Consider the following 26,331-nt stretch of genomic DNA (forward strand, 5'->3'; position numbering starts at 1 on the left):
CTCTGTATGGTTATACAACTTTGCCTCATTATTTTATATATTTTGCTCTATCTTATAGTTTGCTCTATCATATATCACTTCCATTACTGCTTTCATCTTTTTGCTCTACGTTTTATCTTTTGTTTTCCGCTCACCTTTTATTATATATTGTATCATATATTATATCTCTAGGTTTTGCCATTGTGCCGGCATTGGCCTATGCACGTTACTTGGGTGTTTGACGCACAAGGCATCCACATATTGCACCGTATCTCACCCAAAACTGCTACTGCTTTACCAAACTGATATTTTTTTTCCATCATATCTAGTACTTATCAATACAGACGAATGTAATGCATAATCTTACACTTAGATGGCATTAATCGGTAATGATCTCAATAAACGATCTATAACAACAAAATTCATAAACAATCCTTCGCCTAATACCAATATATATATTAATGCCATCTAAGTGTAAGATTATGCATTAAATCGGTCTGTATTGATAAGTACTGGATATAATGGAAAAAATATCAGTTTGGTAAAGCGGTAGCAGTTTTGGGTGAGATACGGTGCAATATGTGGATGCCTCTGTGTGCGTGTGTATATATATATATATATATATATATATATACAGAGAGAGAGAGAGAGAGAGAGAGAGAGAGAGAGAGAGAGAGAGAGGATCGGATCTAACAGGCAGAAAATTGAGTAGGGGTGCCGTTATTAAAAAAAGGTTGAAAACCACTTCTCTAGATTGAATACATTTCACCATTTTTGGATATGCTGCTGCATTTTCAAGGCATCATTGTATGATGAAAGGGGTGAGCTTGCTGACAGGTTGTGAAGACAGAGAATGGATAATCAGGAAAGCTGGAGATGCTGTGACTGAAGTATAAGTACATTTCTGTCTAGATGATCCTGCATTACTTCATTAACCAGAGATCCTATTATTTTCCCCAAAATAGAAGTTAAGACTGGAAGTTAATGGAAGTAGTTACAGACCTAACAGGTCTGTAACTACTTATGTCACCCTTTGATCCCCCCTCTTGTGAATTGGGAATATATTTGCACATATCCAGTCCAAAAGGACCTCTCTGGAATACAAAGATGCTCTCATAATTGTATTCCAGAGGTGAGGAATACAATTATGGCTAAGGGTGAGCTTACTTCTTTTTCTGTCTCCCTTAGCCCATTAATGCCTATTAAAAAAATTACCTATCAAAAACTCATTTCGCTCAATATTATGGTGAGATCATAAGTCAAAGAAACAAACAATACCAAAATTTCAAATAAAATATATTTATTTTTTTAGAAAAACAGGCATCCACAAATGTGGACATTAGGCAGATAAGTGGTATTTTTCGAAGCAGCCTTTTTCAATGCACATTGTTTTCTGACAATTCTTACATGACCACCTAGCTTTCATATGACAAACACAACATTTTAATTGTCTATCAAGGTTTTCTGGAAAGTGATGGCCTTCACTAATTTTCATGGAACTTCTGGCTTTTTGCTTCTTGTTGATTTAGCATCTTTCAGGTAACTTCGTACAATGTTTTGACAAAAATCCAAATGATTCATTTTTATCTCTGCTGGTGCAACTTCCACGCATTAGTGATGGTCAGATCTAACATGTATAAACAGAACCCACCACCATTTCTTGCCTCTTATTGCTATCCTGTACCGAGATATACATTGGTCATGGATATCTACGCCACTCATTACACTATTGTAAGATGCGAATGATGCAGGTTGTTCTACATTGACCTTAGCTTATGCAGTTTTTGATCAACGTTTTACGTATTGTAATGGTTCAACAAAATCATAATTGGTAAGAATAAAACATACGTTGTTATCTTTCCATTTTATACACAATATGCAGTTGATGACATTAAACCTATAGTTATAAGTACCTCTTTTGATTTTTTTTAATTTCTTTTGATGTAATAATAAGACTGTTGAATTCGATTGTCCCTCACAGTTCCTGCGGAACATCATCTTCTTCCGAGGGTAAAACATCTTCATTGGTATTTTCAGATGAAATTTCCATAGAACCAGGAATTTATTTTGGAAATGAATTAAGGTCCTGTAAAACATCTTCATCAAACTCTTCACAACCTGTCAACTTGTCCAAATTTGGAGATACATGCGAATTTTAAAAACCTCATTATGATTAGATTCTTGATTTCTAATGTCTTCGACAACTTCCTGAAGTCTAGTGTATTTCTTCTTGCCATAAAAAATCTTTGGTTCTATTATTGCCCAGTTTATGATTCACTATAAACAAAAATAAAACTTATATACAGTAATGCTTAACGTCCCAGATTGAGGATAGTAAGATATAAACAAAAAAAAATAACTAGAAAAAATTTAATAAATGAAATTTTGTTCATACTTACAGCATATGTTGTGTCTCTAAATTTGATTGTAAAACAAAGATAATTAAAAAACACTCTGCATTAAAAAAAATTTGATAACTTCTGTGAGCCATTAGAAAAATAAATCGGCCTCTTGCAATGGCTACAAGATCGGCACTGAAGACATCTGGCACTGTCAGCGGTATACGAATCATTTCCTGATATTTATTGATAAACAAATATAGATAAATATTTCATGGAATTGCGACGGTTTCAAAATAATAACATTTTTAATTAGTGTTCCCATACGAGTATGCCCAGCACTAATGGGTTAACATAACTGAATAGATCCACCAACCCAGGTGCCTTTTATATGTCAAGCTCGAACAATTCCTCTTCCACTTTTCTCTCAGTTATCACAAAATCATTTAGATCCCTGATAAATTTTGATAAACTTCTGGATTCCCTCAATAAAGATTTCCTTGTGCGGGAATGTAAATGCAAAATGCATATTCAGTTTATCAGCAACCTGGGCAGGATCACCAACAATTAAACTATCGCTATCAAGTGGACCAATATGATTCATCCCCTTCCTTCCTTCTGCTAATATAAATACAGAAGTCTTTGCTTCTTGGCATTCTTTGCCAGACACTTCTCTTAGTCTGCATTAGCTTGCCTAATCTCCTTTTGACTTCATTACAGAGTACAGTTATGCCCTCGTATCTGCTGATTCAGTTACCTGCGGTTAACCATGAAAAAAAAAAAAAAAAAAAAAAAAGAGAAAAAACTTAACACATGCTACTCGTGTGTACAATACAATGTTTCCCTTTATTTTTTACGATGTTGATTTTAAATCGAATAGCTTCCCTTTATTTTTTTACAATGTCGCATATGGTTTGGTCACAAACATTATAATGGTTCATTAGAGATTTAACGAATCCACCGTTTTCAAACTTTTGAATAATTTCAAGTTTGTGTTTAATTTGAAAACAACTCCTGCGTTTGCCCATTATTTTTGCGATTTCTAAGCAAAAAAAAAAATAATAATAAATAAATAATAGTTACTATAAATAAAAAAAAAAAAAAAAAATTCCACTTCCTGACATAAATAACAAGACAAAATTTGTCCTTTTGCAGTGCGATGGAACACAACAATCAACGCGACGCACTAAATCAAACTAAACATTTGGTCTCTTTTTTTTTTTTTTTTTTGTTTTGAGCAGTACGTGTGAAACCAATTGTGGTTGCAAGATAATAGGTACACTAATCTCGCAATGACGACTTATAACGCTGGTTCTTGTTACTTATTTACGACTTGCAAAATATCTGTTTATACCTATTCTAGTTATTACTTGAATTTTATGATTTCTGTTTGATTTTTAATTTGGAGTCTTGAAGTGTCCGGTAAGTCGAGAGTCTGCTGTACTTTATTATTATAGTATTTAATGTCTTAACTTGTGTTTAATTTATCAAACTTTATTATATGTACGAGACAGACAAATGAGTAACATTACTATGTACGAGTTATTGAACCACCCTCATATGTACAAGAAAATCACATTATATATGGGGTCAGCAGGCGTTCGCTTATATCCGCGGTTTCAGCCATCCACAGGAGGTCTTGGAACGTATCCCTCCCGCAGATACAGGGATCTTACTGTAGTTTATATCTACCATATGATTCTGTATTACCTGATAATTTATATTCATCTTATGCATTTTTATTCTCTGCTACTAGCCTCATAAGTAGCAGAGAAAAAAAATGACACCCATCCTGTTCTTCAAGTTGTCACAAATGCCCACCAGTATGCTAAGTTTGCATCTAATTTCCTTTTACTGCATGCACCGAACGTACAGAGAAGACAATTGTAAACAAAGAACATTCCCCCCGGATCCATCATCCTGGTCCAGATAGGTCTGCAAACATTGCACAAGTAGTAAATTTCATTAGGGTGAAAGTTGTAGGAGAACTTTCCCCTTCGGTTCTTCCCCCAGCTACAGCACTCCCACTACTTTGAGCCCATTGCTTTGCTGCTCTACTCTAACACATGATTTTCCGTTTAAATTCAATTTAACCTGAGAATAATACACTAAACTGAGAGATACCTAAATACAATAATAAGCATTACACTATCAAGTTACATCATATGTACTGGGCCATCAAGTTTATGTTATGTGTATTGCACTAGACCGTTAGGTTTGTAGAGTTTTAAATTAGTTATAGACTTAGTAAAATAAAGTTTTTAACTAAAACAAAAAAAAAATAATAAAAAATATGGCAATCTATGTGGTTAAAACCTACTTGTTTATTAAAATTCCAATACAATGCACTACACTATACTACTAGTTACATGGTACTATATTCATGCCAAATTACCAATACAAAAGCTCAATGAATATTAATGTCATACGTTACAATTGTCTTCCAGTGATTTCTGTCTTCCATTAGCTCACATTTTTCAATATGGTACAATATGACACTCATTTTTCAAATGAGTTACACATTATGGTGGACATAATGTGGAACTCATTTGTCTTTATTACTATTCTAACATCAAAGTAAGCATAATACACTTTCTTCTGAAAGTTGGTGATCCTTTGTCACCTCTGATTTTATGCTGAAATCTCATTTTTTTGTAATCTCATCAGAGAAAGAATAACACAGCTGTCATTCAGTAAAACTCATGTATACCAGTGTCTTCAATTGTACATTAAACAAGAGCTTAATAATTTGCTTTTTTTCTTTCCATTTCATTACTCCTAAAGAAAAATCTTTCCTCTGTAGGAATGAACCTCAATTTATGTAATGGAACTCACTGTGGAAAAAGGTTTCACTTAAGTAAAATATATTTCCTTTATAGGAATGCATCCATTTCATTAAACAAGGTATATCTGCATGAGTACCAGTGTATATAACTTTTTCATTACTGAGAGATGGCATGTTACTTTTTACAAATTAAACACCTTATTTCATTCTTTAGGTTATGTTCAGATTTAACTGTAAACTCTCATTTCAAGAAGGATGTAGAGCTGATGGAACGAGTACAGAGAAGGGCAACAAGATTAATGAATGGAACAAAGGGATGCACTTACGAAGAAAGGCTTAAGTTTTGCAAATTACAGTGTCTGGAGACTAGGCACCAGCGAGGTGATCTGATAGAGGTGTATAAAGCCTTGAATGGTTTGAGCATGCTCAATGCTGATGGGATTCTTCCTCTTGCTCAGAATAATCACCTGAGAGGGCACAGGCTAACCTCGCACCCAGACTCAGTGGAGTCTGGGAGCGAGGTTAGCCTGTGCGGCCAAGGCTCCTTGAAGCTCTTGGAAAAGAGAAGTTTTTCCTGATTTATTTTCTGATTTATTAGCTTAAATTGTCATATTAACTTATTTTCTAGAGTAGCTTTATATTCCTAGTTATGATACTTAGTTTAAAGTTTAACTTAGACAGAGATTTTGTAGGTATTACTTAGTATCGATAACGGTATCAAATCCACGTGTTACAAATTGAATGAGAGGTCTTTTTTTTTTAACCAAATTTAGTCGATTTATTAACCAATTGTTATATCAAATTATCTTCTATAAGTAGATTATAGACCTAGTCAGGATCCTTAGTTTATTCTAAATTGAGATAGCGAGATTTGGAAGCTAATCAATACTTACGAGTCCGTAGAAGTACCGTTCGAGAATTCCCGCCGTTTTTACACGATGGCATAAGCGCATAAGCTTAGTGTAGTATAGTGCATAATATAATATTGTCAATTAATCAGTAAATCTATTAATCTTGATAAACTTTATTGTCAATTAAATTGTATTTTTAACTCTATACATATATAACGACTTAATCCTAACAAATAATTAATACATAACTATAGTGGTACACGTGATACGGAAGTTGTATAAAGGGAACTCGTAGAAAACACTAGATACCAAAAAAAAATATATATATATATATATATAATGTAACTGTTTTGGGATATAACTTAAGGATTTAATTTTTGTTTTGAAATTTTATTGAATTAAATCGGAATCATGACTCTGACCAGAGCAGCAAAGCAAAAGGCTCAAGCTAATGGGAGTGCTGTGGTTCAGGGGAGAACTGAGGGGGGCAGTTGCCCTCTGAATCACAGTCTTTTAAAATGCACTGTTTGCTTGATGTTTGCAGAGCAGTCGGGTACGGGACATGATACTGCCAAGGGGGATGTCTTTGTGTGTGCACGATGTAAGGAGTGCAAGGAAATCAGGCGACAACTCAGCGTTGTTATGGGCCTTTATGAGAGCTTGAAGGACAGGGTGGATGCCCTCGAAGGAAATAAATTGAGGGGCCCATCAAGCTCTCAGCTGCCCACATCAACGCCAGAGCTTGCACTTGGTCATCAGGCAACACAGAGGCAGCCCCCTAGGCAGAATGCGCTGGTCCCACAGGAACTAGTAGTTGTTGGTGACTCTATTGTCAGGGAAACATGCTTTGTAAAAAGGATAGGTGGAATAATAGGACCAGGGTATGTCTGCCAGGGGCAAAGGTTGATGACGTTGTAGAGCGGATATCATCTTTTAAGAGCACAAAAGGTGATATAGTTGTACACGTTGGCACTAATGATATTAAGAGTAGGAGACCAGCGGAATTACTTAGCAAGTACAGGTCACTGTTGAAAAAAAGCCGTGAATTAGGGTTGAATTTGAAAGTGTCTGCAATTCTGCCCAGACAGATAGGAGGGAGTATATGATGAGAGCCTTGTCGATCAATTCGGCCCTGGAGGGATTGTGCAAGGCTCAAGGGGTAGAATTTTTTTCAGCCTGGACTGTACTTGTTAACAGGAGAGATTGCTTCTACAGGGATGGGATACACTTAAATAGAAAGGGTGCAAGAATTTTTGCTGATGCTGTCGAGGCAGTGTTAGGTGGGTCGGAAAACTGCTAGTTGGGGGGGATACAAGGACTAATAGATTAACAGTAGCCACTGGCAGAGGTGGAAGTGATTCTTGCACTGCTTCTATTGAAATGAGCAGAAGCCTGAAAAACAAGATGCAGGATATTTCAGAGACTGCTGCGAGTCATTGCGGTACAAGTAAACACATGGGTTGTGTTAGGGTAGCTAAGAATAGAAACAGGTGCATGTATACCTGCGTGTACACCAATGCTAGGAGTTTGGTAAATAAATTTGATGAATTTGAGGTATTGCTCAAAACATCAAAGGCAGATATTGTTGGGATATCAGAGACGTGGTGTCACACAGAGGGGAGGAGGGGTTATGCTATTAATTAAGAAACACATAAAGTCCAAGGAAGTGAGGCTAGTCGACATCGATGGACAGGGCAGTGTCGAGTCAGTTTGGTGTGACATAAGCATAGGGAGATCAAAATTGAGAGTAGGAGTGTGCTATAGGCCTAATGACTCTGATGAGTATAATAAGATATTGTACAGGGAAATAGAGTGGACCAGTAAATCAGAGAGTCTTATAATGGAGGATTTTAATTTCCCAGATATTGACTGGAATTTGTGGGTTGGACACTCGCACACTAGCAAGGCTTTTGTTGATTTATTGGATGATTGTTTTCTACATCAGCATGTTCGTGAGGCAACAAGAGGGAGCAATATTCTTGATCTGATTATCAGTAGTGATTCTTCATGCATTAAGAATCTGCAGATAAATGAACCACTAGGTGGCAGTGATCACAGTGTGTTGAAGTGGGATTTACTCAAGGAGGTAACTACCATCAGAGGTAAAGGGAAGGGTTTTTGTTTTCGTAAAGGCGACTATGATGGTCTGAGACAGTATTTAAATTCTATACAGTGGGACCAACTGATGATGTTACCAACAGCAAATTCAAAATGGGAAGCATTCAAGGAACTAATCTTGGAGGCTACCAGGCTTTACATACCAACTAAGAAATATTGTTCAAGGTTTAGGCCTAAATGGTTGTCAGATGAACTAATGAGACATGTGGCAGAGAAGAAAAATGCATGGGATACATACAAATTAATGGGTGACATGGAAGCCTATGATAGATATAAGTTGGTCTGTAACCAAGTCACAAAGGAGATTAGGCAGGCAAAGGCAGACTACGAAAAATCCTTGGCAAAGGATGCAAAGAAAAACAGAAAAGAGTTCTTTACATATTTAAACTCAAGAAGGAAAGGGATGAATCAGATTGGTCCATTGGATATTGATGGTTCAACAGTTGAGGATCCTGCTCAGGTGGCTAACAATCTAAACGAGTATTTTGCATCTACATTCACGCATGAGGAGTTATTCAGGAAGGAGAATGATGTAGGTAAAGTAAACATTGGCAGTGAGCTGGATGATTTTGTAATAACTGAGAGGAAAGTGGAGGAGAGATTGTTGAGGATAAACATAAAAAAGGCACCTGGGGTGGATGGGATCTATCCAGTTATATTAAAGGAGGCAGCAAAGGAAATAAGCAAACCCCTAGCCATAATTATGAGAGCTTCTTTGGACTCAGGGGAGGTACCCATAGACTGGAGATGTGCAAATGTAACCCCAATTCACAAAGGAGGATCAAAGGCTGACACAAGTAATTATAGACCTGTTAGTTTAACTTCTGTTCCAGGTAAATTAATGGAGGCACTGGTTAAAGAAGCACTGCAGGATCATCTAGACAAGAATTCAGTTATAGCTCAGACGCAGCATGGTTTTGTTAAGGGCAGGTCTTGCCTGACCAATTTGATTGGATACTATGATGTAGTTACAAAAGAACTGGATGCAGGGAATAACTTTGATATTATATATATGGATCTTAGTAAGGCTTTTGATACTGTTGCACATGGAAGACTGCTGCACAAATTGGAGCAGTGTGGCATTGGATTCAAATTGCTGCTATGGATAAGGGGATGGTTGAGTGGCAGAAGACAGAGAGTGGTAATCAATGGACACTACTCAACGTGGACTAATGTTATTAGTGGAGTTCCTCAGGGTTCAGTGTTGGGTCCGTTGTTGTTTTCGGTGTTTATGAATGATATTGATGATGGGATATCAAGTTTAATGTCCAAGTTTGCAGATTATACAAAGGTTGGCAGGGTTGTTAAGGACACTACTGACGCTATGCTGCTGCAACAGGATCTGGAAAGGTTCAACAGATGGGCTGAGAGGTGGCAAATGAAGTTTAACATTGACAAATGTAAAGTACTACATATGGGAAACAGTAACCCCAGAGCAACGTATCAACTCTGCGGTACTACACTGACAGTGGTGTGGAAAATGAAAAGGACCTGGGGGTAATTGTGCAGGCAGATATGAAGTTCTCTGAGCAGTGCAGACGAGCTGCAAGAGTAGCTCATGGTGTCTTGTCAATGATATACAGGAATTTTTCTAGCAGGGATAAGGAGGTGATTATTCCCTTGTATAAGGCAATGGTTAGGCCACATCTTGAGTACTGTATACAGGTCTGGAGGCCTCATTTCAAGAAGGATGTAGAGCTGCTGGAACGGGTACAGAGAAGGGCAACAAGATTAGTGAATGGAACAAAGGGTTGCTCTTACAAAGAAAGACTTAAGTTTTGCAAATTACAGAGTCTGGAGACTAGGCACCGGCGAGGTGATCGGATAGAGGTGTATAAGGCTTTGAATGGTTTGAGCATGATCAATGCCAATGGGATTCTTCATCTTGCTCAGAATAATCACCTCAGAGGGCATAAATTCAAATTGAGGAAGGACGGATGTCAAATAGATGTGCGGAAATTTGCCTTTGGCCAGCGGGTGGTTGGTTGGTTGGTGGAACCGACTTCCATCACTTGTTGTTGAAGTTGATAGCCTAAACAAATTTAAAGCTCAACTGGACAGGTATTTCGAACGAACGGAGGGGTGAAATGGGAGTGGTGTGTGTGTTTTTTTTTTTTTTTTTTTTGGCTGATGCTGAATAAGCTTGCTTTCTTGCATCATATGCCTCTACTAATGCTAATGCTAATGCTAAATTCAAATTGAGGAAAGACAGATGTAGGTTAGACGTGTGGAAATTTGCCTTTAGCCAGCGGGTGGTTGGTTGGTGGAACAGACTTCCATCCCTCGTGGAAGTTGATGGCCTAAATAAGTTTAAGGCTCAACTGGACAGGTATTTCGAATGAACACAGGGGTGAAGTGGAAGTGTTTTTTTTTTTTTTGGCTGATGCTGCATAAGCTTGCTTCTTGCATCAAATGTCTCTAGTAATGCTAATTTTATCAGAAGTATTTTTAAATAATGAAAAACAAGTATAACATAAGTAATTTAATATTACATACCATGCTGTCTTTGTTTGTAAAATGAACCATCCAACCTTCTTTAAGAACTTTTGATCCTTTACGTTTTGTATGCTTAATACTTTGAACGATTCTCATCAGTGGAATGTTGTTGCTAGAGGTTACACTGTATGAAAGAAAAAAAAAAAAAAAAAAAATCAGAATTTTTATTTCATTCAAGGTGCCATTTAAGGTAACATTAAAGTTTGACCAGCTTCTCTGCATTAAAAAAAAAAAAAAAAAAAATCAATAATTTCCAAGTTGGAACGTTTAATTTTCATTTTATTACTTAGTGGAACCAATTCAGTACAAAATCAAGCAAAAAAGCATCCAGGTTTTGATTGGTGAAGAAGAAGAAGAAATTCATTAACAACATGCTGAGAAAGCACTGAACAGAATCTGATAAAAAACTCCATTTTTCAATTCATGTTTCAATAGCCATGTTTAAAAATTATAAAACCTATAAAACACGTAAAAGAAGAAGCCAAATAAATGGAGACAGTCATTGCATTGCTTGTTTTTTTATGGTATCCCAAAACACAAAAGGACATTTTGGAACCTACAGTATTTTAGTACAATGTACTTTAAAGGGTCAAGCACAAAAGATACTGGTTGATAGTGCCTGTCAATATGTTAATTACATCTATCATGAAATAAAAAAGTAGAAAGGTTGCACAAAAGAAGAGAAGTAAAAGGAATAAATAAATAAAAAATTAGTTCAATAACTTTGGTGGACTGACCTGTGAGTGTATGTTAACTCACTGATACACATATCACACTAGCTTTTAAGGAAGGAGTGGAATGGTTTGCTAATTCAGAAGAACAATGAGCATGGATATATCTATAAAAAAGGCAGCAACAACTGAACATCTGTGCAATAGGGTGTGGAGCAAGTTTGTAAGAAAGGTATTATTACTTTCCTATTTGCTCTCATCTAGATACAAAGAAATTTAGTGAAAAGAAATAGAGGGAATAAATAAATTACATTCAGTGACTTTTGGAGTGGATCTGTGAATGGATATTGACTAATTAATCTATAGGTTCTGACTAGTTCTGAAGGAAAAGGTAAAAAGACAGATACTCATTCAGAAGAATAGTAGTCATGGAAAGGCTTAGTGATATAGAATTAGATATAATGAAGCAATTAAATTTTTTTTTTTTTTTATCACTTTAGTATATATATGCATAAAGCACCTATAATCTTCACCACTTATGCCCATCCATCCACTTTTAATAACGCTACTAGTAGATGGATTTTCAAAAAATTTTATATTTGGCTCTTTTAGAAAAATCTGCCAAGCAATAGAAATCTAGTAATTATTATTTCTTTCTCCATCTAGCTCTGTGTAATAACTCAAATCCCAGTGGATGTATTGTCACAAAATTTTATATTTGGCCCTTTTAGAATGATATGTCAAGCATTCCTAAATTCTATAAAACTCAGACCAATAGAAACCAGCAATTATTATTTCTTTTTTCCTATATATCAAACATACATACATATATAAGCTATTGGTGTACAGTATATTATAGCTAAAGCATTGGATATTATATTTGTTACCATGTGCTGATTGGAGGAATGAATGGGCAATATGGCAGATGAGCAGAAATGAAACCTTCTCACAGTTTGCACATGAAAGCATTAATACTTTTTTTGTTGTTGTTAGGTAGCTTGGAATATCATATCATTGTTACTTTGTATTAGTTAGAGAAATTCGAGGTTGAGAGATTTCAAGAATTGATGAATCCATGTATTTGCATATCTCCAAAGTACATTCAAAATTTTTTTGAAGTATTCATGAATTTACATTGTCTGCACAGGTAAGAAAGTTTTTATTTTGTTTAAGATAAAATTCAAGAGCAGCTGCAAAATACACAGTTGACAGAACTTCCACCTGGGGATGACAGCAATCTTTGATATCCTTATGAAAAACATTAAGATGACTAATCTAAAATATCCTGGTTAGCACTTTTTTTTATATATATACTGCCTTTTATTGAAAAAAAAAATATATATATCCTTCTAAGACTGATAGGAGGGCTACGGCTGGTATTAGCTGGGCATCATACAATGATTTAATGTCCAAAAACACTATATCCATTTGGGACTTTTCATTAAGTTCCTAAAAAGCTGGTGGTTGCTGATCTTCCTTTGATTGTGTGCAGATGCACTGGTCTACACTGGAAGCAAATGATTGGTTAAGGTTAACAGTTTTAGGAGTCCACACCCTACAATAATTGGCCCGAGGTCATAAAACTTGTCTGTCTTCAAATGTACGATCATCTTTCATGATGCATAGTCTCAAAACAGAAAAATTCTTTTAGGAGGATATATTATTTAAATAAATCTAATTTGTCAATTAATACTAAAATAACATTTTTGCAATCAATGAGTGTTACTTTGCCTTGCATTCATAGCTTGGCTTGAAAAATTTTAAATATTCAATACAAGTAAAAAGCATCCTCTTTCACCAACATGAAATCATTGAAAAGGCCAAAATTCTAGTTATTATTGTAAAAAAATACACTCTTTTAATTCCAAAAAATGCATCAAACAACTGCCTTTTGAGAAGCAATAAAATCTGGTGTGTAGTGTAGCAACAAGTGGCTACTGCTCGCCAACTATATACAAAGATAATGGTGAGCAGTAGCATTATTTGTGCATATCCAGCGAAAAATTCAGCATTCCTAGAATTGGATTTAATGTATAAACAGTCACAGCTCTTTATAGCAATCCTCTTTTTAAAGTCGCAACACATTATAACATATTTTTTGGTTGGTCCCAGCCATTTTCGCATTAACCTAATGCTATTTTACATTCAGAATAAAGACCTTGAAAATTAAAGGATTTCTCTACAATGACCATAAATTTCTACCTCTCAATCTGAATTTTTACTTTTTTATTACAATATTTGTGTTTAAAAATAACAGAATGCTTCAAATATATTGAAGTAGTTGACAAGCTTGCAGTCTGATCATGAGAAATCATTTATTAAGATTTCCTATGCTCTTTTCTCGCAGTGTGATAATGAAATCTGATAGAGGTTAATTTCATTAGCTAGAGTGTATGTTTATTGGTATGGCTCCAAGAAAGTAGATAGATTTAGGATTTTGCAAGCTGTAAATAATGGTGTGCATTCTAAGACTGACATTGCCAAACAACTCGGCATTCCTAGTACTCTGTTCACTATTCTGAAAGATTGGAAAAGATTGAAAGTTTAGAGAAATCTGCTGCACCAGGTAGGATTTGAGCATGGAAGACGAAGTATTTGGATCTTGAAAAGGTACTTTTGGATTGCTAATGATGATGTGTGTAAAAAACATTCCCCTAGATGGCAATCTTTTAAAACTTGAGGCTGAATTATTTGTGCATCGAATAAATATTGAAGGAGTTAAAAGTTCAGATGGATGGTTCCAGAAATAAAAGACTGGTAATGGCCTGTCTCTCAAAAAAATGTGTGGCAAAAGTGCAGCCATTTAATGGGCATTTCGATGGTTTGTAACCCTACCTGACGACATCTTATTCCTTAATATTTAATTTCTCTCATTGGGTTTTCTTTTCCCCTGAGACAACTGATTTTTAATATATAAGTATATTATATTAGGAGTGAGTGAGAAATTTTGATAAAAGGAAGATAGTGGGCATGATTTAATTCAACCACCTTCGCTTTTCATAGGCATTAAATGCCTAAGTGCTTTCAGAGGTAATGTCTCTGAAATCCTTGCCATTTGCACCTTTCCGACAGCAGCGACCTTGGTCGCAAACTTGGTGGGTATGGTTTATTTATTTATTCTTTTGTTCCATTGGCCAATATATGAGTCATGGATGGGATGAGGAAATGTTTCAGTCTATTGTTTCTACTTTCTAAGCGACAATTAGTATTGATTTATCGTTTCCTTGGGAAAGTAATTTATTTTTGATCCCCAGTGCTTTTGTGAGTGACATGGGCTATGAAAGTTAAATAAAAATAGTTTATATTTTATTATTTAATTCTTTGTAGTTATTCAACCATCATCAATCATATCAAGTGATGGAAAAAAAGTGTCAACATTATCTGGATGAATATCTAGCTTATGGTTTTATTGAAAGCCCATTTGACTCAAGACAGCCTATGCATCTTATGCGTAATAGTTTTTTTTTCAAATGAGGCTACGAAACCATCTTATGTTTTATAAAGACTTTTAGATCACTTAAAAAGGAAATATCCTAATAAAGTTACTGACAATAAGGCTCTTCTAATGGCATACGTTCATTATTTTGATGATGACTGTAAATTGAAAGAGATGTTTGTAAAATCTCTTGCAGTTTACAATCATCATCAAAATAATGAACATGCCCTTAAATGCCACATTGATACAGTTTATATAGCTGTCTTTATGTGCAACAGTATCAAAAGCTTTCCTGAAATCCAAGTATAGCAGACCGTCACTAATCTGGATTAGTTGGGGGAGAGGTCATCCGGATTAAGCAATAATCTGGATTAGTGAAGCAAAAGATTGCTCTAAAAGACAAAAAAACTTAGAACAGAAATAAATAGAAAATTTAATGATATAGCATTAGTAGAGGCATATGATGAAAGAAAGAAAGAAAGCTTATATAGCATCAGCCAAAAAAAAAATAAAAAAATATAGATAGTGCTAATGAAAAAAAATAAAAAAATATATCACTGTAGAGCCTTTATTTAAAAACTATAAAAAGACAATACATTTATCCATCAATAGAAGACTCAGAAGTTGTACGGCAGACTCTCAATTAACAGGGACACTTCAAGGCTCCAAAGTTAAAAAAAATATATATATACACAGTTGAACTTGGTTAAAATGAGCATGGAAATAATGAGATCACGGCTGTAACAAGGTAAAAGCCATAACAATTTTAATTTATGTCTATTACCATACAATCGCTCACTGTTATAACCAGCGTACTACTACATGGATATACTGAACAAATTTTGGGAACTATGCAAACATTCTTCATTGCTTGGTAGTCAAAAAAACCCTATTCTTGGAATAGATGGAAATGAAAAGGGTGACAACTTTATGACTACCTGCATCATATTAGCAGCCGGTTTATGACCTTGTCCTTCTGGGGAGGGGGGGCTGTACAATAGTGCACTGGTCGTGCACTATTGTACAGCCTATTTACAGATTCTCTTGTATTCACTGAACCGTAAATTTATTTCAGGACTTCTAAGAACTTTGTATGCATTTTGGGACTTCTAAAAACTTTGTATGCATTTCGGGTTTTCTAAGAACTTTGTATGCATTTCGGGCTTTTAAGAACTTTGTATCCATTTCGGGCTTTTAAGAACTTTGTATGCAGATCACTTTATCATATTAAAGGAAAATCAGAAACGAAACCTTCCTTCAGAATCATTTCTACTAACAAAAGGAAGTGTCTGTCGATTCGCAAAAAAGTCTAAAATATTCGTGAGTTAGAACGTGGTGCAATAAATGTTGAAGTGTGTAAAAAGTTTTCTTTGTCCTCTTCAAGTGTATGTATCGACATTGTGGAAGAATAAAGATGTTTACATATCGGTACTGGAAAAGAACATAACCGAAAAAATATATATATCTATATATAGAAACTGTGAGGTTACAAATGTTGTTGAAGCATTGCTTCAATGGTTCACCACACAAAGAAGTGATGAATTTTCAATAGATGGCCTGACCTAGAAGGCTCAAGCGGAAAAATTTGCTAGTAACAATGGTTGGATGAGCCGATTTAAAAATCGGTCCATCCATTTAAACAGCCTGACCTTGAAGGCTCAAGTGGAAAAAATTGCTAGTAACAATGGTTGGATGGACCGATTTAAAAATCGACATAACATCGTTTATGAAAAAATTAGTGGAGAATCTTGATCTGCTGATCCAATAATGGCAAATGAATGGACTGGCTGTGGTTGGGGAGAAAACAGGAAAGATTTCAGTGACAAAAACATCTACTGCAACAGGATCTAGAATAACGCCTGACCAGCCCAGTGGTCAGGAGTGAAAGTGCATAGCACGCGTTCCTTGAGTGAACCAGGGTTCAAGCCCGTGACTACTAAATATGATAAATATTTGTATTGACGATTTATTGTAAACTCTACTGACTTAGCTGTCGTGCCGGAGTATAAACAGAAAAAAAAAATAAATAAATAAAATCTGGGCAGATGAGCTGAGAAGTGGCAACTGAAGTTTAACATTGATAAATGCAAACTACTGCATATGGATAGAAGTAACCCCAGAGGAACATACCAACTGTGTAGTACTATACTTAGGGTGGTAGAAAATGTAAAAGACCTGGCAGTGATTGTGCAATCAGATATGAAGTTTACTGAGCAATGCAGACAGGCTACCAGAGCAGGTCACGGGGTATTATCAATGATGTACAGGAATTTTGCTAGCAGGGAAAAGGAGGTGTTATCCCCTTGTATAAGGCAATGGTCAGGCCCAGGTCTGGAGGCTTCATTTTAGGAAGAATGTAGAGTTGCTTAAGCATGTACAGAGAAGGGCAACAAGATTGGTGAGAGGAACAAAGGGGTGCGCTTATGAAGAAAGGCTTAAGTTCTGCAAGTTGCAGCATCTGGAGGCTAGGCACCTGCGAGGTGATCTGACTGAGGTGTATAAGGCATTGAATGGTTTGAGCAGGCCCAATGCTGATGGGATACTTCTGCTTCCTCAGATTAAGACCCTGAGAGGGCATAAATTCAAATTAAGGAAAGACAATTGTAGAATCGATGTGCAGAAATTTGCCTTTAGCCAGCAGGTGGTTAATTGCTGGAACAAACTTCCATCTGTCGTTGTGGAAGTTGATAGCTTAAATAAATTCAAGGAGGAACTGAACAAAGTTTTAGAGGAAATAGATGTGTGAAATTTTTTTTTTTTTTTGGCTGATGTTACATAAGCTCATAAGCTTGCTTTCTTGCATCATATGCCTCTATTACTACTACTACTACTACTACTACTACAATGCCGACGAAACAGGACTTTTTTATAATTTGACACCTGACAATACATTTAAATTCAAAGGGGAAAAATGTGTTGGTGGAAAAAAATCAAAGGCTCACTGCAGTGCTCGTATATGCAAATATTACAGGAACTGAAAAAAAAAAAAAAAAAACAACTGTTTTCTCAAAATCATTAAAACCTTGGTGTTTCAAAAACACAAGGAAACTTCCTGTGCATTACACTGCAAACAAGAAACCTAGGATGACTTCGGATATTTTTTGGGAATAGTAAATGATTGGAATAAGGAACTATTCAAAAAGAAGAAAAATAATTAATTTTTAGTTGATAACTGTCCTGCACATCCCCAGATTCAAAATTTGTCCAATATTAAGCTAGTGTTTTTGCCTCCCAATGCGACATCAATTTTACAATCAATGCACATAAGTGTAATCAAGAGTTTGAAAGGATTTTCTAAAATATTTCTAGTTCTACATCTGATCAGTCAATGAGAACAGAAACTTACTAAGTCTATTGATATTGGATGCTGTAAATTTATTGAATGATGCATGGAACGATGTTATTTTGACAACCATATCGAATTGCTTTAAGAAATCAAAATTAAATTCGAATGAAATTTCAATTGTAGATGACGAAGATGGAAACGAAGAAAACAACTTACCATTATCCAAATAGCTGCTACGTAACAACATTGTAGGTTTTAATACAGATAACACTGATGAATTTGTACGAGTCGATGACAACTTATTAACTGGTGGTAATCCTACAGAGAGTAACATTGTAGATGCTGTGCTCAACTAAGACGATAACGATGATGGTAAAGATGATGATTGTGATGATGATGATATGATGACAAGTGAAAGTGAATCAACATCAGTGCCAAAAACCTCACAAGCTCAAGGTGCAATGGACACATTAGTCAATTTTTTTGATGGAACTGAGGCAAGTAATGAGACTTTTAATGCGTTGAGTGTTTTAATAGGAAACTTAAGATATATCAAAGTGAAATCTTTAAAACAAACATTAATTTTTAGATTCATAAATAAAGACTAATTGAAATGGTGTTTATTATTAAAGAATTTTATTTTTTTAATTATAGAGAAATAAATTGTGTTTTGTATTAAGTGTACTGTAGTTTATACAAGCATATTAACCTCAGGGGATCAAATCTGGTGGGCTTGGCACAACCAGAGTCCTGAGCTGGATATCATCATTCTTCTCTTTCTTGGCGATTCCCTTCTACTTTTGACTCTCTCTCTCTCTCTCTCTCTCTCTCTCTCTCTCTCTCTCTCTGACTCTCTCTCTCTCTCTCTCTCTCTCTCTCTCTCTCTCTCTCTCTCTCTCTCTCTCAGGGTAACTGGGGAATTTTTTATTTTGGCTGGTGCATCATAAGCCTCAGGCTTCCTTGCACCATATAGCTAATCATATTAATACAAATAATATGTAGGTATGTATGTACTTATATTATTTTTTTTTCTCTCTAATATTTCTTTTGTTTTTTGAATCTATCTTTTTATCAAGTTATTGAGAATTTAAAAAAATAGGAGGCAAATTTAATTCATCACTGATATAAAGTGTTCATTGTTTAATGGCCCCAGGGGTTCCGCTATCACTAATATAGCAAGTAATGGTTATAACGAGGAAATTTTGTTGGTCCCTTGATGCTCATTATAACCAAGTTCAACTGTATATATATATCCCCTGGAAATCCTAAAATTCAAGTAGTAAATAGAAAGGTATAAACAGATGTTTTGAAATTCTTAAATAAGCAAAAAGACAGCATTAGGGCTTACAATACCGGGATCCCAGTCATTTTTTTCTGGTATTGAAATACCGGTATTAATACAAAAAATACTGGTTTTTTGGTACTAATTTAAAAAAAAATAATTGCTTATAATTTAATCACATAAAGGTTATAAAATCACCTTTATGTGATTATGACGTCGTTATCTCTACTAGCAAATGTTCGATAAATCATCGATAGGATACCATGCAACATTGCTACCTGTCCACAATTCTCGAACAACTTCATGTCTGATTGTATCGTAACTCCCAAGTCCCATTCCTCCACTACTGACTTTAGTTCAACTCCACCAATTGTATAAGTTATTTTGGGGTTGCTGTTCCCCAGGTGTAAGACCTTGCATTTTGCTGAATTGAAGCATAGCTGCCATTTTTCTGACCATCCCAGAAGTCTATCTAGGTCACTCTGCTTGGCGGTGATCATTAACTACTCTATTGATCTTTACATCATCTACAAGTTTAGACCTCATGCCCTCCATCCCTTCATAGACATCATTTAAGATAATCAAAAACAACATTGGTCCCAATACTGATCCTTGGGGAACCCCACTTCTTACATTAACCCAATCTGAGGAATAACCATTTATCACAACCCTCTACCTGGTGTCCTCAAGCCATCGTGCTATCCATCTAAGGATTTTTCCTATGATTCCAGCCTGCTCCAACTTATAAAGTAACCACTCATGTGAGACTGAGTCAAATGTTTTGCTGAAATTCAAATAAACAATGTCGAAATTATTCCGGAAGTCCAGCTCTTGAGTGACCCTGTCAAAATAGCTAACCAAATTAATTAAACATGATTTTCCCTTTACAAAACCATGCTGTGTATCCTATAGAATTCCACCCTTGATCATTGCCGCCATGATTTTCTCTACTACTGAAGTCAGACTGGCCGGTCAGTAATTTCCCGTTGCACCCCTAGAACTGCTTTTATGTTCCAATTTATATCAATCCAACGGAATCTCTCCTGAGTCCAGTGATGCTCTCATAACTAGCCTTAATGGTTCAATGCAGTCACTAGCCGCCTCCTTTAAGATTATAGGGTATATGCCATCAACCACAGGAGTGTTACCGGCCTGTAGGCATGAAAGTTCTCATTAAATAATCATTTGAAATTTCAACATCATTAATTACATTTTTTTTCAACTTCACTTCCATAATATCTCATTGACACAAAGGGTTTTTTTATGTAAATATTGATGCAAAGTAACTGATGAGTTCATCTGCAACTTCAGCTGTGATATCTAATACTGTCCCACGTCCATTACATAAGGGTCCAATCTGATTTGTCCTTCTGTTCTTTGCATTTATATATGTGAAAAATTCCTTAACTGCACTCTTTGCTCTCTTCTTTATTTCTTATCCTCACTCTTTGCTCTCTCCCCGACTCAGTAAAGATACTATAGTGAAAATTATACTTCGCTTAATAAAACGTCTTTCTCCTTCAGAAAATGATGAACATAATTCAACCATGGAAGACCAACATGGAACAGAACATTGGTGTTCCACAAATTCTTTCCAAAATAAGAAATTGCCTGATTCCAATGAGATTTTAAAAGATGAACCTGAGTTGGAAATTAATGAAATACTTTTAGCTATTTTTGCTAAAAAAGTTCAAAGCCTAGAAAATATGGACTGAGATCGTTTACGATTATCTTAGTACAATAGTACCAGAATAGAATCCGAAAGAGCATTTTCTGCCGCTAATCAAATATGTACCAAAAATTAGATCCATTTTAAACGATCATACCATTGATTGCTTATGTTCTTAAGAGCTCACTTTATTTGGACAGGTAGTGTGGATGCTTAAACATAACTAAACTTTGCAGTAACAATATCTATTTTTTTGTTTTTAGAATAACTGTATTTTTAATGATTTTTTCAGAATATTTATTATTGCAATAAAAGTTTATTTAAAACATGAATTCAAGTAATTACAGTACTTATTTTTTCCTTACTTTATTGCACCTAATTGTCATCAAAATTTACTGAGAAAATGTTTGTTTTTGGAATACCGGTATTAATACCAGTATCCCAGTTTCATAAATTAAAAATACCGAAATACCAGTATTAAGATTTTGACCGGTATTGTAAGCCCTAATTATAAGTCATGATTGGGTGATAAATGTGCCTCAACCCCTGCTGTCTTCACACCAGCCATTCAAAAAAAAAACAATGGAAAGGGAACAAACGTTTAGTTTGCTTTAGTGCATCATGTGGATTGTTGTGCTCCATCGCACTGCAAAAAAAAAAAAAAAAAAAAAAGGTTTCATTGTCAGGAGTGTTGAAATTATAATAAATATATTTTTTTTTTCGTTTAGAAATCACAAAACTGATGGGCAAACATGAGAGTTGTGCTTTGAACTGAACAAAAACTTGAAATTATTCAAAAGTTTGAAAATAGTGCATCCGTTAAATCTTTAAAGACCCATTATAATGCTGGTAACCCAACCAAATGCAACATCATAAAAAATAAAGGGAAGCTATTCGATTTTGCGGGCACATCTGATAACGTTAAAGGCATGACTATCAGAAAAACAATGAAACAGTCTACATACCAGGACCTTGACAAGGCAATGGTTGTCTGACTCAGAGTCAACATCATTACAAAACAACATGCAAGACAATATGATGTATGTTCCATCTCTCTCTCTCTGCACAGTCAGAGTGACTCATCTGCCTTCCTAAATCCTGTGTGTCTTTCAAAGTATAATATTCAACTGTAAAAGAATTTTTCATATTTCAATCCGGATTATCCGACATCCAGATTAACTGTAACCAGATTAACAAAGAGTTTAAAATTTAAAAACATATATGATATCAAATTTATTTTTTGCTTGTTGTTGTTATGGGAGTTTAATGCCGCATAAGCTACTATGGCTATAATGCGCCTATTATTTTTTTGCATCCAGTTCCTTGGTCACTGCATCATAGCAACCTATCAGATTGGTTAGTCAAGACCCCGAAACATGTTAGATTGAAACAGTGTTGGCAATATTTCACTATAAAGAAATGTCATCAATTGTGGATTCATTTAACCAGAAAGAAAACTGTCTTATAGTATTAATAAGAGTAACAGAGGCATGTGATGCAAGAAAGCAAGCGTATGAGCTAACGTAGCATCAGTCAAAAAAAAAAAAAAATTCACACAACCATTCCCTCTAAATGTTTGTCCAGTTCCTCCTTGAAATTATTTAAGTTATCAACTTCCCCAACAACAGATGGAAGTTTCTTCCAGCAACTAACCACCAGCTGGCTAAAGGCATTCCACATGTATATATATAATTGTCTTTCCTCAATCTGAATTTATGCCCCCTTTGGTTCTTAATCTGAGCAAGTGAAAGAATCCCATTAAATTCAGCATGCTCAACCCATTAAAGGCATTATATACCTGAATCAGATCACCTCACAGGTGACTAGTCTCTAGCCATTGCAATTTGCAGAACTTAAGCCTCTATTGGTAGGAGGATCTCTTCATTCCCCTCACCAATCTTGTTGCCCTTCTCTGTACACACTCAAGCAAATATACACCCTTCCTAAAATGAGGACTCCAGACCTGTATGCAGTACTCAAGGCATGGCCCGACCATTGCCTTATACAAAGGAATAATCACTTCCTTTTCCCTGCTGGCAAAATTCCTGTATATCAATGACAAAACCCCATGACCTGTCTTATAGACTGTCTGCATTGCTCAGAAAACTTCATATCTGACTGCACAATTACTCCCAGATATTTTTCATTATCTACCACCCTAAGTGTAGTACCACACAGTTGGTACGTTCCTCTGGGGTTACTTCTACCCATATGCAGTACTTTGCATTTGTCAATGTTAAAACTCCAGTTGCCAATTCTCAGCCCATCTGCCCCAATTTTCTAGATCCTGTTGCAGTAGCACACTGCCATTACTGCCATTAACAACCCTACCAACCTTTGTATCATCTGCAAACTTCGACACTAAGTCTAATATACCTTCATCAATATCACTGATAAATATACAAAACAACAGTGGGCCCGACATGAACCCTGTGGAACTCCACTAATAACATTAATCCACAAAGAGCAGCGTCCATTGATTACCACCCTCTGTCTTCTCCCTCTCAGCCACCCTTTTTTCTATTGTAGCAAATTAACCTTAATACCATTCTGCTACAATTTGTAAAGTAGTCGTCCATGCGCAACAGTGTCAAAAGCTTTCCTGAAATCCAAGTTCTATGGAAGTTCTTTTAGCTATTTTCCAATATTATTTTCATTTCATTGATGTCTTTTTGTATTGTTATATCACTAGCTGGTGTGACTAAAAAATCTGTGGATCCTGATGAATTACTAAGGTATTTCGTAGAAAGATGGAATTATTTAAATTTCATTGACATTATACGGCTTACAACTCTTAACAATGAGCTCAGATATGCAGTAAGATGCAACAAGTCTATATTTATCTTCATCAATGCATTTTTAGAGTACTGTGGGATTGTCAAGCACTTTGGAAAAACTTCAGTGGCTTAACTATTTCTGTGTGTTTTGCATTAAGATGATTGCAAAGTTAAAGGATTTCATTGCTTCATCCAAAAAGGTTTGTTGGCACAGCAAGCATATTGCTGTTTGCTGTGCCTACACATTGGCAATTGAACACAATTGGCAATTTGGCATTTTGGTTTAATGAACCAAAATGCCAAACAGTCTAATGCACATTGACAACAGAACTTTTTCTATTTGACACCATCCTTTTTTTTCCAATTCGAGCAGTCTCAGTTTCGTGAAAGTAATTAAGCAGCTTAAAAATCTGAAAAGTTACATAAAAATCAGCAAAATTGTCTTAATATAAATGCACAGAAATAATATAAGCCAAGTAGTCTACAAAGTAAGCAATATATAATAATATCACACTGTTAAAAATAACTTGGAAAAACACAACCAAATTACCACAATTAATATTTGCACAATTTAATTAATTCTAATTAGAATTTACCATTTTATGGAAAGGTAAAGAAGATTTGCAGCTGCTGCCAGAGCTTCAATGTTGCTATTCAAAACTAATAGATATGGTGGACACAATGTCAACTTATAGAGTCCACACAGTAAACCATGCATAGTAACATCATATTGCTGAAAATAACTCAAGGAACACAACCAAATTATTAAAATTAACGTTTGTATAGCTTAATTAATTTTAATTACTGCATGCCCTCTTATGGAAAGATAGAGAAGGCAATGGCTTATCAATAGCATTCCTGCTGAAGTCTGTGTCTGTCAAGTGGCCACCAGGCAGCACACACATAGATGCTACCAGTGCTTCAAAGTTGTCGCTCTGAACTAAAAGATATGTTGGACACAATGTAAGCTTACAGATTTCACAGAGTACATACGCACAGTAATATTATATTGTTGAACATAACTTTGAAAGAACATAACCAGATTATCACAATTAACATATGCATGGTTTAATTAATTTTAATTAATATTTGTCCTCTTATGGAAAAGTAAAAAAGACTGGTTATCAATAGCCCTTCTGCTAAAGCTTGTCTGCCAACTGGCTACCAGACATATAGATGCTGCCAGTGCTCCAATGTTTACATTCAAATTAAAACATACAGTGGATACAATGTCTTGTTTGACAATGTGGATATGCATGTCATTATGCTTACTTAAGCAACTTTACTTTTCAGAATTAAAATTAGTATCAGTAAATGATGTAAGGTAGCTTCTGGCTGAAATCAAATTTTCACGTAACTATCCTCCAGCCATCCTTTCTAATTTAAGTTTATTTTTCCATATGTGTGTTGTCTGAGAAAGAGTTAGGATGCCATCAGCATTTAGTTTACTCAACCCATTTAAAGTCTTATATACTTCAATCAGGACTCATAGTAAATGCCAAGTTTCCAAGTGCTACAATTTGGAGATCTGTTTGCTATTCTCTAAACCCATTCCAAGAGATCGACATCCTCTTAAAATGAGGATTCCGGACCTAATGTAGTATTCAAGATGCAGACCATTGCCTAATACAGTATGATAATCAAAATTCCTATATATTACTGACAAAATCTCATGAACTGACCTAGCAGCCTACATGCACTGCTTCAGAAAACTTCAAAGCAATTACCACTAGATCTCTTTTGTTCTCTACCACTTTAACTCTAACTGTTCTGACACTAGGATCTCTTGAATAGGGAAACTTATTTTATAACCACCTGGTATATATATATATACACAGTCATTCCTCGTATAGCACGATAGTTGTGTTCCTAGAAACCCTTGTGCAATGCAAAATCATGCAATATAACCAACAGGCCCTATGGGAAAAATAGGGTTAGGTGCCAACCACCCAAAATTGAACACACATTTGTTACCAAAACATTACCAAACACAATAAATAATCGTAATAAAATATGCAAGTATTTTATTACGACTATTACGTAATAAAATATTGCTAATGCTTTTGCTTCTATCGTAAGCAAACTTGTTTTTTGTTTGATTTTCTATCCAAACAGATGACAGCCGTTCCATCTCTTCTAATTCTTTGTGTCTTAATCTAATGGATTTTAATTACACTTTGAGTCGTTTCTGCTATGAAAGTTGTTTTTATTTTCTCTGCAATCTTTGTAATTCTTGATGTTGCCTCATTTAGGTCTGTAGTACCTGCAATATCACATGGTCTTTCATTTCGCTCAAAGCGTTTCACATTTCATATTTTTTCTCTATCGACAGAGGCGGACTGGCCATAAGGCTTACCGGGGAAACCCCGGTGGGCCACAGGCCGGTGTGATTTTGGCCATAAACGCTAGAGTATGAGAACACTACAAATTTGCCCAGGTAAGAATTTTTGACCCAGTTTATCGATATTGCTTTTTTTTTTTTTTTCTCTCTGAATCTGTAGTCTCTTCACCAGGACGCTTCCTTTTCACACCTTTTAAGTATTTTACTCATTTTTAAGGAATAAAGCACAATTACAAAATGAGGAAGCACGCTTGATACACAGAAACAAAGCTGCGTGCGTGTAGCAACTGAATAAACAACA

The 26,331-nt window shown here is 35.4% G+C and overlaps 1 protein-coding gene across 1 annotated transcript in view; it reads right to left on the reverse strand.

Annotated features, from left to right (window-relative positions):
* The window catches only part of LOC150088444 (serine/threonine-protein kinase D3-like), a 550,939-nt gene that overhangs the window by 286,097 nt on the left and 238,511 nt on the right, over positions 1–26,331 (reverse strand). The window contains exon 10 of the mRNA XM_090370161.1: positions 10,569–10,692. Coding sequence (XP_090226287.1) covers positions 10,569–10,692 — 124 coding nt within the window. The remainder of the gene's footprint in view (positions 1–10,568; positions 10,693–26,331) is intronic.

This window comes from Mastigoproctus giganteus, chromosome 3 (genome assembly GCF_048544385.1).
Source record: "Mastigoproctus giganteus isolate SK-2022 chromosome 3, ASM4854438v1, whole genome shotgun sequence".
In the NCBI taxonomy this organism is placed as follows: Eukaryota; Metazoa; Arthropoda; class Arachnida; order Uropygi; family Thelyphonidae; genus Mastigoproctus; species Mastigoproctus giganteus.